Below are 20,155 nucleotides of genomic sequence, written 5' to 3'. Positions count from 1 at the left end.
AACATTTATGTAAAATCAGGTGTTTGTGGTAAATCATCGAAATTTCGTCAATACTACCAAAACGTTGGTAACTTGTTACTTGTTTTACTCCAATTTGATATGTCTTATCACTAATTAGATAATAGAGTTAACTAATTGTTCACCGACCGTTGACAACAGACTTGACCAATAACTCTGTTTTAAAATGTTGACTGACTTAGACACTTATGCACAATGAAGATGTTGCCTCTGTAGAGCACTTAACTCATTTTGACCAAAATTCGACTTAACCACATATTCACTGGGGTGACAGATATATTCAAATGAAAAAAAAGGTATATTTTCCCAATTTTGTATTATATGGTGGGTAATACGATGAAAATATGTGAATATGATTTAAAAATGTAACCAAATTAAATCTTTGAAAAGTCAATTGCTTCAGAGAGAAATGAAATGAACCAGCTAGTGAAAGAAAAATTCAAATTTAAATTAGAAAAAAAAAAATAAAGAAAAACATACATCAAAAGCACAATACAGTAAGTCACTAAATTGAGCAGGTAATGTGTTGTCCATGACATCTACATCTTTTGAAAAACGCAATAGAATACGGCCTATAGGTGTTACATCACTGAAAGACAATGGAACTCTTAACATTCCATAAAGGAGATTGTCGTGCAGCATGCGTGCAGCTGCCCAGCAACCTAGCCGAGGCATTAAGTCGTTACCATATGAAGAAAAACCTGTAACCCATTTTAATTCTCAATATCAATCGTAGCATTATTCATTACGACTTTATCTATAACTCTGCTATGGAAATTCATTAAAAGATATATTTCTACGCAGGTATGATTTTTGGCAGATATACATCTAACTTATACATTAATTACGTCATTTTATATACAATAAAACTCATGAATCATATAATTTAAACAGTAAAAAAATTAAGTTCAAAGCAAAATATTGGTATAAAGCAGGAATATTAATTTTTAGTTAATTCCAAGCAAACAGATTTAGGAGAAGGTAACCTTTACTTAAAACTAAAATTAGAAAAAATGAACAAATCAAAAACCTTTTTGAACATATTTTGTTCACCAAATATTAAACCACAATTATATATGTAAAACCTGAAAATTTGTTACACTTAGAGACTTATATTCATCAATATAATTAATGAACATAACAACTTATATTGATCAATTGAAATATAAAAAAGGTATAATTTCCCCATTTTGCCATTTAGTGGGTAATCCAGGGAACCTTTGTTCAATTTTAAAGCTGCTTATCACTTTATAACTGTATAATTCGATCTTATCTATCACTTTTGTTAAATGAATCTGAATCTTATCGACTTCACTTTCTATTCCTGCACAGTTGTGGGTAAAACTTAAAAATACAAGAAGATGGATCGTTCTAGCGTTCATCAGAGAAATCATTGCAGTATAAACATTTTTGGTCATTTTAACTTTATATAATTTTGAGTAAGAAGGCTTGTACTTAAGCCATTTCTTAAAAATTATAGGACATCTTCCTCACTTGCCCCTAAATATGCTTTTAGCTTAAGCTGATGTAAGGATAGATAAAAAACTCTTTGTATCTGTTCACACCATCTTGTAGGAAATAACATAAATTATTCAGTTTCGTATACACAATTTGAACAGCTTTCAACGTACATGATGGAAAAGAGCTTAAGATGTACAAAACATTGTAATTTTACATGAAAATTGCACCTAAAATGTGAATTCAGGGGAATGCAATTAGATGTTGCCAAGATGAATTCTATTATCAACTGATGAAATCAACATAGTTTCCCGCAGAAGGGAACCCTCTATGATTAACATCCCTTCCCTGTTTTACTCCACCTCCCAATACAGGAGGAAAATTAAAGTAAGACTTAAATTTTGTACATTCCACAGTTACATAGTAGTTCAGAACTTTTTTACATAAGTGGTAATTTTTCTTATTTTGTCTCTCCCTAGGCGGTCACCAATGAAAAATTCTTATGGGGCTAGGGAGCAACTATGATACGAAGTGAATAACTTTTTCCTCATCATAATTCATAATTTCAAAAGAATCAAGTTTTCAACCATATTTATGGTAAGAATTTTTAAGTAAAAAAGAAATTATATTACTTTAAAACCAATACCTCTAACATAAATGTTAATTTAGTAAAATTAGTGATAAACAACTGATTAGGTAGCTGGTAAAGTGTAGTAGAGTTAGCTAAGCATGATAACTAACAATACATTAAACGATTCGAAATTGGAACTTCCATGAATGTTAAAATATACTTATATACTGTATGGCCTAAGTAAAAAGAAAAAGTTTCTTTCAAAATGAAATGGACAAATGAGGTTTATATATCGTCGGGTTACAGGTGAAACACATTAAGTCAGGATTGTCTTATCTTGGGTTATTTGGTTTTTCCAGTCTAAAATGTTAAAACATAACAACAATTTTTTTACTTTAAAAGAGCTCAAAACTTCAATTTCCGATTCAGTGTATTTCACTTGTAAACCAACGATATATTCATCAAGGGTATAGTTTACAATGAACTATGAAATAAAAAAATAATACAAAACTAAAAATATGACTTTACTTACAAATCTCTCTAGGAACACGATCTTGAAAATTCTTTATTTACAATGGAACGTAAAGAAAGATGAAGATTTGAAATATTGAGTTTGAACTTATACATACTAGTGTCCATTTAGTTCTTAAGATGACTAAATAATATAAATATATAAAGCATGGCAGAACTGAAGGCGTATAAGAATACTGAATTATAAGGAAACAGTAGTAAAAAAAATGCTGCATAAGTTTGCATGGAGACTACATAAAAAGAATATTTAACTCAGAAAGAGAAAACTTAAAGAGACAAAAGCATTCCGCAAGGTTATTATCATGCCCCATAGCATTTACTAAACAGAATGCCTGAATATATATTTCTCTTTTCAGGATCTTTATTATCAGAACTTATCAACATTTTCTAATCTCTGAGTATGATTTTAATGATTTGATATTCTGAGTAATTGCAACTAATGAATTATCTGTGCACAGCTCTGTTTTCCTAATGACCAACTGCCCGCCCGAGCATCTACTAACTTCTCTCGCCTACTAAGCTACGCTACAAATTCCTAAATGAAGAAGAGGATAAAATGATAAGAGGAATCATAATTAAGCAGTAAATTAATGAAAAAGAAAAAAAAATGCTTTGTAACTTCAACATATCTGAGACATAATGTACCCATGAGCTAAATCATTTACTTGAAACAAAATATTTTCAGTAATTAAAAATCCTTCTGTATATGTATATAAAGAAACAAAGTACCAGTGGCTAATAATTGAACAAATTATATTCATCCAGAACAAAATTTCATATGCAACTTAACTTAGAGCATAAATCGAGGTTAGTCTAATTTCTAATGACCTATTTATTTACATATTTACAATTGATATGTACATAATTAATCTATGAAAAATTTGTATTTACATAAAAACAACAAAAGATTCAGATTTATTTCTTTAAATATACACAAGAAACATAATACTTCAAATTATAACAATTATCAGCAGTTAACTAAAATAAGTGTTAGATTACTAACATATTAGTCTACTCTAAAAGTTGAAATGGTCAAATTTGAGCTGTCTATACCTCAAATAATAAAATAAAAGATTTTAAGTCTAATTAAACTCTGTTTAAACAATTTAAAGTCATTTGCCCTCATTTTTGTTTGGAAAACAGATTTAAAAGTAAATGAAAATTAATTTCATTGTTTCATTAATTTTTAAACACAAAAACAATGGTTAGAAAAGAAAGAGAAAATTGGAGACCTCCTTTAACACTAATTCAATTCTCATACAAATTTTCAACTATATAATTGAATTTGGAGAAGTTGTAGAGGGGGATAAAACATTAAAAAGAGGAAAAAAAAAAGTTAGAATGGACAAAATTTTAATTATAATCCAACATGACTTGCATGGCATCGTTCTGCCAAGATAAAAACCCTACTTGAGGAATTTCAGCTCATTTAATCAAAAGGAGATCATTGGCGAAACGTGATGTCATCACGTATGTTGTGGGAAAAAATAAATAAATATGAAACTATGATAAAGTATCTAGTAAGAAATATTTTTATCAAGGCAACTATCAATCAAATCAAGAACCAGTAATGAAAAAAAAATTTAACTAATAATTTGTAACCTCTTTACAAATGTTTGAAGCAGACATATTTAATAAAATCAAAGTATCCCTATGTCCAAAATAATCTAGATCCGAGGATCCTTTCTGTTAGCACACTATACATCAATATCTCAATATCTCTTTAGGTCAATATCTCTTTTATTTTATAATTTATTTTTCTATACTTTTTAGGAACTATCAATAAAGAATTTTGAGTTAGATTTTGGAAATAAAAAATGTCAGATTCATGTGTTGACTAAAATTCTTAACTAAACTGCTCAAAACTTACTGCTAGGTTCTTAGGCTAACAATGAAGACAAGAGTAAACCCAACACAACATGGCCAAGTAATATTCAACTCTCATAAAATATTCTTCATCTTGGTAGTAAACATTCGGATTCAGATTTATATTAAAAATCCACAAGCAGTGAATTTTAAGCAGAGTTGATTACAAAATTTTTCATCAACATATTAGAATCTCTATCTACAATTTTAAAAATATGAATTCTGAATCAGATCCATTGACTCTAGAAATCCTCAACCAATATCACTTAAAAAAATTATAAGAAGATTTATTAGGGAAAAAACATGATCTACTGTACCATAGTAACAATGTAACTAAATTAAAAGACAAAAAATATTTAAGGAACCCCAAGCTCTAGAAGAGAAAAGGGATAATGGCTATGCATTAGTATAGGATGAATAACAAAAAAAAAAAAATCTTATGTAACATATATACAAAATATTTATGATATCCTTAGAGAGAAGGATTCAAAAAATAACTAACCGAGACAAAGGTTCGATACATGTTAACTGAGGAGCTCAGGAAGCCAAAGCCTTAAATTTAAAAGCAAAAGTAAAGAAAAATTAGAAGAAAATAGAAAGAAGAAATACTCCATCAATAACAATGTGAAGAACTAGATATTTAAGCACCTTAAGAGATTAAAATAGGTTTATCTACATGTTCATCCATCTATTGGGCAATAGAAAATACAAAAACAATAGGCTATATTTAAAAAAACATACAAAATTAATGAATTTAGTTCTATAATTGAAATGTCAAGTTCACAGTTCCAAGTAATCTGTAAACTCTTAATATTAATTATAACCATAACTAATGAAGTTATCGTTTGTAAACATACAAAACAAACTTTAGAATAAATCAATTTATGATGTTTTAATAATTAAAGCATTGTAAGTAACAATTCTATAACTGAAGTCTCGGTAACCTTCTTTACAATTGTGGAGAGAATACTTATCATTAAAATATGTTTCCTAATTGAAGGCATTACCTTAGCATCTTCCAGCTTCTAATTTGTTTATTGTAGAAGCTGAAAGCCAGGAGCTAAAGGATGGTCAGAGTTTTGAAAATGCACCCTATAGAAATTTAAAACTCTTTTTTTAAAAATCTAGAAAGATCTAAAATCTATGAAGGAATATACATTAATGCCTTTTTTTTTATTAATAAGATATTCATGTTCAAAGATTTTAATTGCTATGGATTATTTAGGTTATAAGAAATTAATTAATATGTATTTTAACTACTTTATTTATAAAATTTTAACATCAACATTCAAATTAAATGTTCAAAATTATAACCAGGAGCAGTGGCTGAGTTGCATTGGATATATGTTATTGTTTCACAAGTTCCAAATATCCTTCTTAGTAAAAAATTAAAGTCATCCTGAACAAACAAACTCAGTAGTGTCAGATTTGGAGAGCATGACAATAACATATCCAGTGCTGTTTGGCCACTGCTACAACGGAAGAAAGATGCTGAGTCAATACTAATGCTCAATTTAACAACAACAACAACTCTGAACAACATTTAATATGAATATTAATGTAAACATTTTATTAATAAAGTAGTTGGAAAACATATTATTTTATTTATTACAGTTTAAATAATTCACAACAATGAAAATCTTTGGACGCAAATATCTCTTCAAAAAAACATAAACAGACATACCTTCGCAGGGAATTTTTTTTCTTGTTATGATGTCCTCAGTTAAGACACTTAACCCTGAAGATATCAATAATTTTGCAAAAAATTAATATCCAACATATTGAGTCGTAAAATGTATTGGAGGGAGATAAGAAATGCATACACTTAAGAAATTGCTGTTTTGAAACATTAAATTTTTTCAATGAATTTCTACTCAAATTAGACTGGAAGTGAAATATGTGTGATGCATGCACCACACCAGATTTTTAAAAATGGTTTAGGAAGGTCAAAAGATAAGCTTTACTGGAGAAAAGCAATAATGAATACATAAGAAGAAATAAGAATCAATAGTGAATAGAATTATATAAAAATAAATATACATATAACAATGTGTTTAGGTTAAATATTAACACATACAACATTTATAAAAATGCACTCCTGAGCAGTAAATAAAACTAAGACACTACAACTTAATTATCTCTGGTTTTTAGAACCTAGGAACTATATATATATAAAAGAAAGACAATAATACTATTTAGTAAACACATAAAACAATAAACAAATAAGCAACTCTTGGTTAAAGCTAATTACAATAAATTGTTAACAAAATATTATAATTCTGCTTAGCAACAGAATTTTCATGCAAAATATAACTAATTGTTCCCTTGGTTTGACAAGGTTCTAACAAAAATAATTGGCAGTTATGTTTTCCATTAGAAATAACTCACAACAAAGCTCTTTAACTTCCAAATAAATTTCAGTGCCATCAGATGAAAGATGAAAGGTCTAGTCGTGTGATATAGTTCTGTCTAGAGAAGATTTCTAACAGGAAATTGTAACTTTGAAGTTTTTTTCCTCAAAAGGATGGTTTATATAGTTCCGTTATCAAACCAAGGTAACAAATTGTAAAATAATTAATATTATTCATTATTGATAAATTTCGAGATACCAATACCAATTAAAATGTCTTTTATTAATTTTTTCTTAGTTTAAAATTTATTACGAATAATGGGTGTTAAAAAAGCATGTGATTGTCCAAAAGGAACAAAAAATAGCACCAGAAAAATAATATATGTACTTTTGTTTTGTATAGAAACATACCGAAAAGAAGCAATTGCACCATCCCCTGAATGTATGTGGAAGGACATTGTCAAGAACATCAATGTCCTTGGCAAATCTGTTGATGACTCTACCAAGAGGAGTAACATCGAAGAATGAAGTTGGGACACGTAGAATGGCATGAAGGAGAGCATAGTGGAGATGTAATGCTGCTTTCAGCGTCCCCAGAAATAGTGCCAGAGTAGCAAGCAACACCATCGTAACTTAACGTCCATTTTAAAAAAAAACTTTATTTAAGCCACAATTTAACATTTTAGTTTATATCAGAGTAATAACATTACTAAACATAATGTTAATAAAAGAAATTCATTTTTAATATAATAATAATACTCCACTGTAATTTTAACTAAAGAACTTGATCCGTTTAATTAATTATTCTTCAAAAAATATATTCTTGATTATAAATTCTAAACAAAACTAAGCATATAGTGGAATAGTTTCTGTTGACTTAACATCAATTTAAAACCAAAAGATTCATAAGCTACTAGACAAAAGATGGATTCAAATAAGTAAACAATCAACCAAAAAAAATAATAATAATTTAAATAAATCTTTGTAAGACAGGCTAAAGTTAACATTATCATAAATGTGAACATAATATTCAATGAACTCCTACATTTTTCGTTACAGTGAATTCAATAATATAAAACATATAAACATTATCGTATTTTCATAATAATGCACAGTACAATGTAAAAAGAATCTCTAGGTCATTCAATACATTCGCTAATTAAAATTATTTAAAAAAATACTTAAAAAGTAAAGCATGCATGAAATAGTACAGTAACACAAATTTAGTTAAATTTTAACAACCAAAACATTATCACATGCTAAATTATTTATTTACAAGACATTTACAGACATCAGAGTTTTAGAAATGTTAGTAAAGTGCATATTAATAAGTAGCATATTAATAGATAAAAGATAAAACATCTTAATAAAAAGAAGCATAGCAAGCAGAGTGCAGAGGTGTAAGAAAAATCGACAAATAAAATCCAAAACAGAACAGAAAAAAGGAACCAACAAACGATATTGCATTCAGCTTTAATAATAATTCAAATTTAAGTAAAACGAAGTGGGCAAATATCACGAATAAACTACAACTATACTAAGGGATAACCTGGCAATAGAGAACCTCCATTTTATCATTTATATAAATAATATCAAGACTTAAAAATATTATTTAGACACATGTATATATTTAATTTTCACATCTGCAGGAGATAATAATCCCAATTTCACATGAAATGTTATTCCCAAAATAAGAAATAGGGTAGTGATCTATTTTAAAGGTAGTCAGTTTAAAACGTAATATAAATCTTTTATCCTTGAAACTTAAATTCTTGAAAAGAAGATTTAACCTCATCTTTAATTTTTAAAACTGCCCAAAAATAAATTCATCATTTCTTGAATATATATATTTAAAGGGAAGTAGACAGTTAGAGCTGTACACAGAAATTCAATAAAACCTTTGAGACATCCTGGATGGATATTGTTAATGTACCAAAGTCTCATCAAATTAAAAATCCTTTCTTCAGGGTTACTTGATTAATAGATTAATATTAAAGATTAAAGTTTCTTGTAGATTCTTGAGGCATAAAAACAGAATTTTGAGTTGTTCACCCATAGGAAAACTGGATAAATTCTTTTACATCATACAATTGTTGCAGTACAAAAATATATCGCTACAAATAACATGCAAACAAAAGAAATATAATCAGATTTTTAAAAACCAATACCATTTCATATGAATCAACAAATTAGAGGAGAGGAAATAAAAATGAATAAAACTTAAAATAAAAATATTTCTTTAAATACATAAATCATTATAGTATTATATCAATGATAATATATTAACAAACCTCAAATATTTTGAATACATACATAATGATGATGACAATTAGGATATAAAAAAAAAATGTGGGTTCATGCAAATAAAATGGGTTAAAATAAATTAAAAACATTATCTTAGTAAAGTAAAAAATTTAATAATTGTAAATAGAGTAATAAGAATAAATATTAACACGTATCTACCTTAGGCTCACTGACAATTGGTACTTTTATGGACAACTTAAGAAAAGAAAGTTCTTTAAAGCCATATTTTTTTTTTTTAGCAGCCGTCCAAATCCTTTTTTTTTTAAAGTGGTACATTTAGCCATAATTTAATTTGTATATTTGTGAATAAATGCATACATTTGTGCAATAATAATTAATAAGTCCATTATTGATAGACTTAAGTCTATTTTTGTACCTAATAACATTTTTAAGAAAACAGATAAAATTTTCCTTTTCATTTTTATTGATATAAGACACTCCTTATTCTAATGGACCAAGAAAAATAAAAATAAAACTCACTCAAAATTTGAGATTTTAAATTTCAACACGCATAAAACCAAAAAATTTATTAGAAAAAGTGTCTGTACGCCATCCATCTGCTTTTCTCTGACACTACAGGGACGATTTGTTTGAAATTTGGCACAAATGCAATTGACAAAGTTATAAGTCACCCAATGATAATCCTTTGAATTCATTATCACTATCCGCCTCATTGTTTCCAAATGACGGCCAATTGGCTAATTGGCCAAAGTTATACATGAAGATTGAAGAAAAACATAGTGTTCTGGAATCACTTTCGCGAAGCCTTACCAAAAAAAGAAAAAGAATTATCTCTCAGGGAGGTGAATTGATTTCATCCCTAATTTTTTTTTTTTTTCAAGATTTCCTAATGGCCAAAGCATGTACAACAAAAGTAGACCTTATGCAAAATAATTGCTGCACTGAAAAGAAAACTTTTATTTTATTATTTCTTATTTACTGATAAATAATTAATTCCATTGTTTAATAATTTTTAACATTTTTACAAAATAAAAAAGGTTTTCCATCTTATTTTTGAAAAAAAAAACAACATAAAACTATTAATTTTTCGTAATTGTACCTGTTTCATAAACAAACAAAATTTTAAAAACCTGTCTAGTAGTTAGTTCATGATAACTCACTACTCCAACTAATTTCAATTGGTCAGTGTGCCTACCAATGGCTAATAATAATTTAATATAATAGGTTTTGTTAAATAAAAAGGTTCGCTGATTACAAATCTTTCATAAAACAAAATATGTTTAATTTAATATTAGAGATGTTTGAAAAGGTAGCACAGGAATAGTAGAGATGGAAAAGAAAACATGACAACCTTGTTATTTTCAAACACACAAACGATCATGCTGTTTTGTACAACAAATATATTTACATGAAAAACATACATATTTATATAACTTATTCAAGATTTATCCTAAATATTTTAACTTCTGGAGTTACATTACAAGTCAAAATATTTCAAAGGGGAATATTAAACATTTAATGTTCTAATATAACAAATCAAAAGAAAGAAACATTTTGAAAAGAGTTGGTTTCAACAGTGCAATAGTGCTCCGCATATCCATCCTCTAGTTGGGACAGAGATATCAGCAGTTAAGCGGAAGAACCAGTTAATGCAGAATGAATAAAATAAAAAAATCTCCAATATTAATTTAATTTATATATTAAGTAAGAATAAAAATGTAACAGAGTACATTATGCGATTAATTTATACTATATTAATATGTACATTAATAAACAATGATGTTAAATTTATTAGCCAAACAGTAATTAAAATTATGTAAGATTTTTAATTTTTTATAGACCGATTTTTTTGATCAAAGAGAAGAACTGTGTATTAAATTTTTTTAATTATTACGGATATTTAATTTACTCATTTAAGAACAAATGATAATTGTTCAATACAACTTTTATGAAGCAAGTAAGAACTGATATAGAGATCAAGCAAAAAGTTTTATTTAATAAATAAAAAAGTATTTTAAAAGTTTAACAGTTATTTATTTTCAATAAGTAAATATTTTTTGAGGAACAATATTTATTTAATAATATTGTTCATTTTAAAATTATTTTTATAATGTAACACATAAAAATATATTTCAAAATGAAAAAGTACTGTTTTTCTATAAACATATTTTTTTTAAAGGAAACATTAAATTGTTTTTTGTTATAACATTGTTTTGTATGTTTTAGAGCAAACACATAATTGAAATAAACAATTTTTCATCAGTTTTCTCTATCTAATTATTAAATGCATTCATGTATCGCACATTATTCACTAATATTACAAATAAAGGCTGCTCAGTACAGAAGAAAATAAATGATTTGCAACAGTAAAGTAAAAACTGTGAGCAGCAAAGGATTTAAGATATTTATTCTGGAGACCTAATAAGAATTAGCATTATCCAATTATCTCAGATTACAATACTGAGATGATAATTTAATTTAAAACTTTAGATAAAGATATTTTAATAGAAAAAAATAAGAGATTTTTTTTTCACTAAATTTAATAAATCAAGGCTTTTCAACATGACTAAATAAAATATCCAAATAATACACCAAAAGCTGGCTTTACCAGATCCAACAGCATGCGGACTTTCATGGTAAAATTTTATAAATATCAAAGGATTGGAAAAAATAAAATAAAACCATCACCTTTTATGCATTTATTATAATCCCTCTTTCATGCAAATTGAATAAACTGTACTTTTATATAAAAATAATTGTAATTTTAATAAATTAGTAAATATCAATTTTTAAATTAAAACCAATCTATTTTATGAAGGGTTGGGAGGAAAAAAGATAAATGTGTATTATGAGCATTTTTGTAAGTAGGAAAACAAAATTTTTTAATCAGAACTACATAATCCTAGCTTATAACATTTCTTTTTTGGCTTTTTAAAAAGTTTACACACTCAATACTTGCAACCTTTTTTCATTTTTTCCAATATCTACCTACAATTTTTTCATTATAGGCTTTTTAAATATTTATGTTTATAAAGACTATTTATATTGCTGCTAGTAATCCCTCTTCCTAAGTATCTTCTTTGTAAGATATCATACAAAAAACAAGAAATGGAAACATGCATTCCTTGTTTCCTCCCAGACCCTTCTTATATACTAAAGATTAAAGGAAAACAGAATAATGATATTGATACAACACACAAAAAAAACAAAAACTTAAGTTACTTTTCATTTTAGATTGAAAAAAAAAATGATCCTTATATACTCTTCTAATGATCATAAATTGCTAATGTAAATGATTTATCATTACAGTAACATTAATTGCAATATAAAAAAAGTTTTCATGTACTAAACTTTGATAAGTAAACATGATTGGGATTATCTAATATTAGAAAAATGTAAGAAATAAGAAATATTTTTTGAACCTGCTGACTAAAATGTAAAAATTGAATCCTATTAAAATTATCTCAAAGTATAATATTACATAACTATATACTCTGTTTAATATTGAGAGCTGCATTAATTCACCTTCAAAATATCTTGTGTTAAAAGCCTTGAGTGGATTCAAGTTTCAACAGTTCAATATCTACTTGCAAAAGCAAACAAAGTTTTATTGTACTCACTCTGTCCGATTCCCAAGAGGCCATAGACTTCTAGGTACATGTCTCTCTTACTTGTATCTTGGGTATTATTAACAGCAAATTCCTTATCATTGGACCATACAGAAAGCCAAAAATTAGATCCAACAGAGAAACCTTGGAAGATGATATTCAGTAAAACAGTCGCAATACACATAAAAGGTCCGATTGCACGTAGGTAATTACCGTAGACTTCCATTTTAACCTACAACATAATTAAAAATACATTAGTTCACACATAAAATGTTTCCACATGTTATATGTGTATTCTTGGATTCATTTTAGCAGAATTTTTGTTGCAGAATTGAGTCCAAGATCCACCTGAGACACTGAATCTGTGAATCTTGGAGTTGCATATTAATATTTTGCTGGGGTTTTGAAGCCTTTCCAAAAAGGGATTATCAGACTAAACGTTGCACATAATTCTTACTAGGATATGAAACTAACCCACATCTCTCTCCCACTATCTATGCAAGCATTACCTTTCCGTTTTCTTATTAAAAATGTGGATTACTAATTCCATAAATAGATATTTATGGAATGTCTAATAGGACGTAAGCAAAAGCAGATCTGAAATTAAGAAGTTATGGCCAAGTTAGCAAAGAAATTTGAGGTGATAGTTCCAAATTGGCTTCCTAAAGTGTGTCCTATCCTATGTTTAGAAAAAGGAGGCCCAACCATTTTCAGAAGATCCTCAAAATACTCAATTCAAATTTTAAAATTGGTGTCGTCCTAAAAACTTTGGAACTTCATTCTGCCTTCCATTTATACAGTCTCCAAGAAGAGATTGGTAATTCCCATCTTTATACAATTCAAGAATCTACCTTTTTTTTTTTCGTTCATTTTTTCTCAGCCATATTTTTTTTTGTTTTTTTTTTTAGATCCCAAAAAATGTTGATTAATATCTCTGAGAGCACCAGTTCCTTAGATCACATTTTGATGGACTAAGGAATTGGGTCCCAAAACTCAGATTGAATTGAGGACATGAGGAACAGATAGTGTTGAGGGGCAATGAATCAGTGACTAAGAATTGGAACTGCAATAAAGAGTCCAAATAATAAATCCAAGTGTGCTGTATGTTCTTTGCAATGATTAAAACTTTTGTTGTTGCAATGATTAAAGTTTTCAATCTCGGGCCTGTACTACAATGGTAAGTGCACCTTAGTATGGTTTTGACTTCCTTTACTTTATTGCTTAGTAAATATGCATTTATACCAAAATGCTACCAGTAACATTTTAAAATCTGTACTACCACAGAGCAAGAAGGGTTGGAGATTCAGTACTTTGTAATGAAGTACTGTTTCTTGAACTGAGGTTGTGCAAGGAGCTGATTTGTTCACGATCAGGCTTAACAGACAGATTTTTCCCCAATTAAGGGTACTCACTTTATAAAGGCTGAGTGAGCCCCAGGAGGGCTCTCAAACCAGCAGGGTCGGCTCTTGGTTACAGTAACAGAATAAATAATTATCTGCCTCGCAGCAGAAATCGAACCCCTGGTCCTGGGAGTTAAAATCACAGTGCCTTACCCACTCAATACCACACCTTACCCTACCAGTAACATTTACATTAGATAAATTTTAGTAACATTTTGACGTCTATAGTCTACACACAGTGATTCCCTAACTGGATGCCTCGGTATTATGGAGGTGCCCCAAGCATATGCCAGGAGAGCCGCTACCTAAAAAGTTCGTTAAAAAAAAAATTAAAATAGTAAATAAACAGTGCATTCCAGCATCTACTTTGCACTTTTTTTTATTCTTTTCCTACATATTCAACCACTCTAAAGATAATCAATTTGCAATTTTTTTTTAGCTCGACTAAGATGCTGTGAAATTTTTTAGCCTAACAAGGGTGTTGCAAAAAAGGTTTTTTTAGACCAAAAAAGGTGCCATGATGAAAGAGTTTGGGTTTTTAATGATCAATAGCCAAATTAATTTTTTTAATAGAAATATAATCAATTGTTTAAACCCACCTTAACAATCTGATGGATTATATAACTAAGTATATAACCTTTACTCATTTACACACATACACATTTATTAAAAGTTTATACGCAGTCAAATATTAATCGAAGGCTTATTTCATCAATAAGATATAAATCTGTAGCCCATCGAATGTGTGAAAAAAATAAATTGTGATGTGGTGTAAAAAAATGATTGACTACATTCTGTATAAATGGTAAACTTATAAATCAAAATGGTATCAAGATATGGCAATATTAAACTAAAAAATTCTTATAATGGCACAAGATAAAACAACATTTTTATTAAACTCATGGAAAGTTAAAATTTTGGTTAAATTCTTAGCTTTTTAAGAGTGAATAGAAAACACTTACTCCACCAACTTCGGCTTTTTCTTCTTCAATTAATTTTTCACCTTTGTTAGGTACAGCTTCAATATTATTCTGAGCAGCATCAGAAAGCTTTCTCCTAGGAGGGTGCAAATGGATAAGTTATTGAATAGTTCATTTCTCCATAGATTTTTTTTTTTTTAAATTCACTTACTTGTTTAGGGATGAAATTGAACTAGTATCGCTACTAACAGACTTTTGCCGACTGAGCTGTCGTTGAAGTTCAGGGTTACTGCTTATGATCTTTTCCATCAAATTACTATCCAGATCTGAAGAAATGAAAATTAATTAATAAACAGTTAAATATAAAAAAAAAAGGCGGCATAAAATAAATAAATATGGTTTTGTTTATTCATGTTGTTCTTTGCTGACCACACACCCCCGACAAACTTCTCCAATTAAAAAAAAAAAAATTGAAAAACTAAAAAGAGAGAAATAATAGTACAGGGTTAAGTGTCCAAACTGAAAATGTGATTTAAGGGCCTCAAAATAAGAAAAAAAATCCCTGAGAAAGCTTAATTTAGGAGATAATAACCTCTAAAGATTTTTAATGTTATGAATTACCTAAGTCATAATCAATAAATTAATTTGTTCCAGCTATTTTATTAATGAAACGTGAACATTAACATTCATATTAAATGTTGTTCAATCTGATTCAAGGTATTTAAGACATTAAGATAGGCTCGGAATCTTCCTTCCACAGCAGTGGCCAAAGGCAATGGATATGTACTATAATTATGCAAGTTTCAATTCACCTTCTTCATAAAGAATCAAGGTAATTAATTGAGCTAGCAAAAACTTTTTTTTTAAGGTCACCACAAACCCATAATTTCAGTTGTGTCAGATCTGGATTGTGTGACAATAATATATCCATTGTATAGCCATTCGGACGCTACAGCTGTGAAAGAAAAATGTCGACCCGGTCCTAATGAAGTTTTGAAACCTGGAAAACAATAAAAAATATCTATTGCCGTAAGGCCACACTGCTTTGGAAGAAAGATGCCAAGCCTATCTTAATGCTTTAATTACCTTGCATTACTTTGAACAATATTTAATATGAATGTTCGTATTCATATTTTATTAATAAATAAAGTATTTATAATACATAATAATTTATTTGATATAACCTAAATAATTCATAACAATGCAAATCTTTAGACATAAATATCTCCTAATCAAAATATAATGGGGGGAGGGGTTAAGAAAGTAGGATTTCTTTTTTAAAAGTTATCCCATAAAGAAAAAGACAAAAGTTGGTTTATATGATGAGGAGGGATGTCTTGAAAAGTTGGATTATATGATAGGGTGGAACAATGGGATTCCACAGTAATTCACTTAGGATAAGTGTATACAATTACCTTCCAATTCATTATTATCAATATCTTGCAAGTGTGTAGTTAGGAATTCACTGAAAGCACCTTTCCTATCAAGCAGTTCACGGTAAGTTCCAATTTCAGAAATATTTCCATCTTTCAATACAACAATAAGATCAACTTCTGATAGAAATGTAATACTATGAGTTACAAATAGTCTGGTCTGTAATAAAAGAGAGAAAAAAAAAATCAATTACTATGCTCAGAAGTAGATTTATATCTCATTGTATATGAGCCTAATAACAATTAATAGAGATGTGTTCAACAATAATGGCATCCACTCAAGGCAAATTAAATAGGTTACGCTAAAATTTAAAAAAAAAAATTAAATAACCGATTATTTTACTTTTTTCCTGAGGATTCCTTTGGAACCAATAACATTCTCAAAGATATGCTTTCCAACATGGCTATCAACAGCACTCAGAGGATCGTCGAGGAAATAAACATCACAATCTGAATAAACAGCTCTTGCAAGGCTGACTCTTTGCTTCTGACCACCGCTCAAGTTAATTCCCTAAACAGACGCATATAATATAACATATAATATAAATATATAAGTTAAATGAACAAACCTAAGATATATTTTATAAGTGTTTAGAAACAAACTGGAACACTTTTTTTTTTTTTTAAATATAATAATGTCATTTTACTGATAATTCATAACATCAGATACTTAAATAATTATATAAAATATGGTTATTTTTTATCTTCTCTTTTAAGATATAAACTCACCTTTTCTCCTATTTCTGTCTGATCTCCTCCAGGAAGCATATCTAAATCTTGCCTTAAAGCACAAGCGTCAACAACTTTCTGATAAGCTTTTCTGTCAAGATTCCTTCCAAAAAGTATATTGTCTTGGAGTGTACAGTTTTGAATCCATGCGATTTGGGGAACATATGCTATTGAACCCTAAAAATAAATATAAAACTTTATATAAAATCATATTTGTTGGTAAATTTTAAATAATTGCTACTCAACCCAGCTACATAATATAACATATTAAGATTTATTATATTTTCTTTGAACAACTTTTATATTGTAAAAATATTTTCAAAACCAATTCTTAATTTTTGCAGGTAATACAATCTATCCAGTGACCAGATCTAAAACAAATGAAGAAATGATTGGATGATGGAACAAACATGTCCAAAATTATGTATTAGATTCATTCATAATTTGATAATAAATTTTCAAAAAAATTAAGATAAGATATTCAGTCTTCAAAAAGCCATTATGGTAAGATATTAAAAAATTGTGAAACTAATAACATAAATCTTGAGTGATTTGTACTTTCCATAGGTTTTTTTTATGGAAACCTATAAAAAGTATGAAAACAGGTTAAAAGTAATTTCATTGTTTCATTAATGGAAGGGGTGGGGGACAAAAAAAGTTGTGACTCCAAAAGGCACTTTCTTGAGTGAGACTTTGAAAATGATTTCAGCAATTTTCTGATCATTTAAAATTGGATGCTTGTTTTCTCCACTCACATATAGCATTTTCATTTCCAATCTTGCAGCCAACGATTAAAGAACTCTTATATCTGTACATTGGTTTTTATCTGCTTCTTGATTTAGAAAAACTTGCACTGCTATACTAGGTAGCGTTCTACTTTGTTTTGATTTATTTTATTCCGAAATTTAGTCCAGACTAATCTTTATAAAATAAGCTCTTCAATCATGCATAACGTTATTTAAATAATCACATAATATATTCTAATTTAAGAATGATTATTTGCATTCGATAAATAAGTTAATCTGAAATGGGCCTGGTCCCAATTATTTGAGGTGATAGAGACACCATGGTATATTTGTTACTTAAAAGTGGTGGTGATGATATTAACACGCATATACACAATTGTAAACCACATTGATTAACATAACAATCATAACTCCAAAGAAAAATGAATTGAATATGGAACTTCAAGGATCAAGTATAGAAAAATTACAAACCAATAAAGTACATGCATTAAATACATAGTAATCAGATGACAAAAAAAATTACTTTTGTGTTAACTTTTCCAGACTGCTTGTACATCTCTCCGAGGAACGCTGATAACAAAGAAGATTTTCCTGAGCCGACAGCACCAACCACAGCAACAAGAGAGCCAGGTTTTACTCTCAAACTAAGATCGTGAAGAATTGGTTCTTCACCAGCGCTCCATGAGAATGTGCCATTTTCCATTAAAAGCGGGTCTTCTAAAAATCAAAAATTAATAACAAACAATAAATAAACCAATTAAAATTTTAAAAATGACAAAAATAATTTAAATTAAATTGTATTATTACAAGTATAAGTTTTATTTCATTAATTAATAAAGGCAAACATTTACCATCTTTATCATCATGCCTGACCGCCTCAGGATCGAGTTCTTCACTGTTCATAAACTTGTTTATACGTTTCACGGATACACTTGTCTAATTCAAAATAAAAAAAATATATCTCATTACAACAAATTTGAAAGCAAGTTATACAAAATTTACTTACAAAGTATATATATTACAGTAGAACCCTGTTAACTACTCTGTCTAACTCAGAAACAAGACATTGAAGGTTAATCAAGAGTGGATAAAAGAAAAAAAAATCCCATATCAATTTAATTTATATATTAGGAAAACATTAAAATACAAATCAAAACTTTATGTTTCAGTGATATGTATATTAATAAATAATGAAATTAAATTTATTAAACTAATTAAAATAATTAGTTTAGATATATGATTGAATTTAATTGTATCAACAATCTTTATGTTCTTAATAGTAGTCACAAAATCAGTTACTTTTTTGTGTTTTCTCAGCACTTTATTTATTTTATTTTTACCACTGGTCAATCTGAAGAACAGGTTAGATGGGGTTCTACCATATAAAATCTAGACAATCTTTCAATTTAATTAAGAAGTCTGATACCTATCATGATAAATGCATGGAGTGTGTCACATTTACTTAATATAAGTTTTTTTTACTACTTAGATCATGTCTAATAGATAATATGCAACTTGATTTATACTGCAAAGTTCAACGGTGAACTGTTAGAAAATATAGTAAGCACTGACTAGTACCATCAGCACAAATATTCAGATGATAGTCAAGACCTCAAGAACGAAATCAAGTTCTTCAAGTACTCCTTGCACTCATATTATATTAAAAAATTAAAAGTTAATTATTTCTTTGACACCAGGCAACTTTCAAAAGTAAAAAAATTAATTTTTAAAAAGCTTCTTTAAAGCTACTGGAATATAAACAGAGTCAAAAGGATATTTTTCTATGATATAGGGACTAGATTTATTTATTTTTAATGAACATTTTTTGACAGATATTTTAAGGGCTAAGTATGATTGTATTCCAAACAAATTATTCACTATAAAACAAAATCTCCCTGAGATAAAATATATTGGTCTAATTTACAAGGCTCATCAATTATGTATTAACTCTAATGATCAAGAAATATTTAACTGCTAAATATATTTTATTTTTACTATTAATTCAGCTTAGTTACCTCAGAAAGCTTCATTTCTTATTTTTTAATTCATGCATATTGAAAAGAGTAAAATTTGAAGGTATGATTTCTTATTGATAATTTGCATGATTTTTTTTTAAGTGAAGCTTCTTTACCGACATCTACAACTCAATAAAAAAAATTATACAGGAGTAAATTGATTTTGTGATGCATGGGAACACTAGATGAAACAGAAGTGGTAGGGGTCAATGCTCGATGTGTTTTGCATTTAGTTTAAAATATCT

At 28.1% G+C, this 20,155-nt stretch overlaps 1 protein-coding gene across 4 annotated transcripts in view; it reads right to left on the bottom strand.

Annotated features, from left to right (window-relative positions):
• Positions 1 to 20,155, bottom strand: part of MRP (Multidrug-Resistance like Protein 1) — a 66,442-nt gene that overhangs the window by 33,375 nt on the left and 12,912 nt on the right. For 2 of the 4 annotated variants that reach the window (XM_014420939.2, XM_014420935.2), the window contains exons 13-21: positions 18,747 to 18,831; positions 18,419 to 18,612; positions 17,150 to 17,326; positions 16,764 to 16,931; positions 16,403 to 16,580; positions 15,199 to 15,313; positions 15,030 to 15,123; positions 12,680 to 12,899; positions 7,206 to 7,426 (exon numbers count right to left, since the gene is read on the bottom strand). In XM_014420939.2, the coding sequence (XP_014276425.1) occupies positions 7,206 to 7,426; positions 12,680 to 12,899; positions 15,030 to 15,123; positions 15,199 to 15,313; positions 16,403 to 16,580; positions 16,764 to 16,931; positions 17,150 to 17,326; positions 18,419 to 18,612; positions 18,747 to 18,831 (1,452 nt within the window). Of the gene's footprint in view, positions 1 to 498; positions 720 to 7,205; positions 7,427 to 12,679; positions 12,900 to 15,029; positions 15,124 to 15,198; positions 15,314 to 16,402; positions 16,581 to 16,763; positions 16,932 to 17,149; positions 17,327 to 18,418; positions 18,613 to 18,746; positions 18,832 to 20,155 lie in introns of all 4 variants that reach the window. The other 2 variants (XM_014420937.2, XM_014420936.2) reach the window with 2 other exon arrangements.

This window comes from Halyomorpha halys, unplaced genomic scaffold (genome assembly GCF_000696795.3).
Source record: "Halyomorpha halys isolate HHAL.00 unplaced genomic scaffold, Hhal_1.1 Scaffold299.1, whole genome shotgun sequence".
Taxonomy (NCBI): Eukaryota; Metazoa; Arthropoda; class Insecta; order Hemiptera; family Pentatomidae; genus Halyomorpha; species Halyomorpha halys.
Note: the sequence above shows the minus strand (reverse complement) of the source record. Positions and strands in the feature narration are given on the sequence as shown.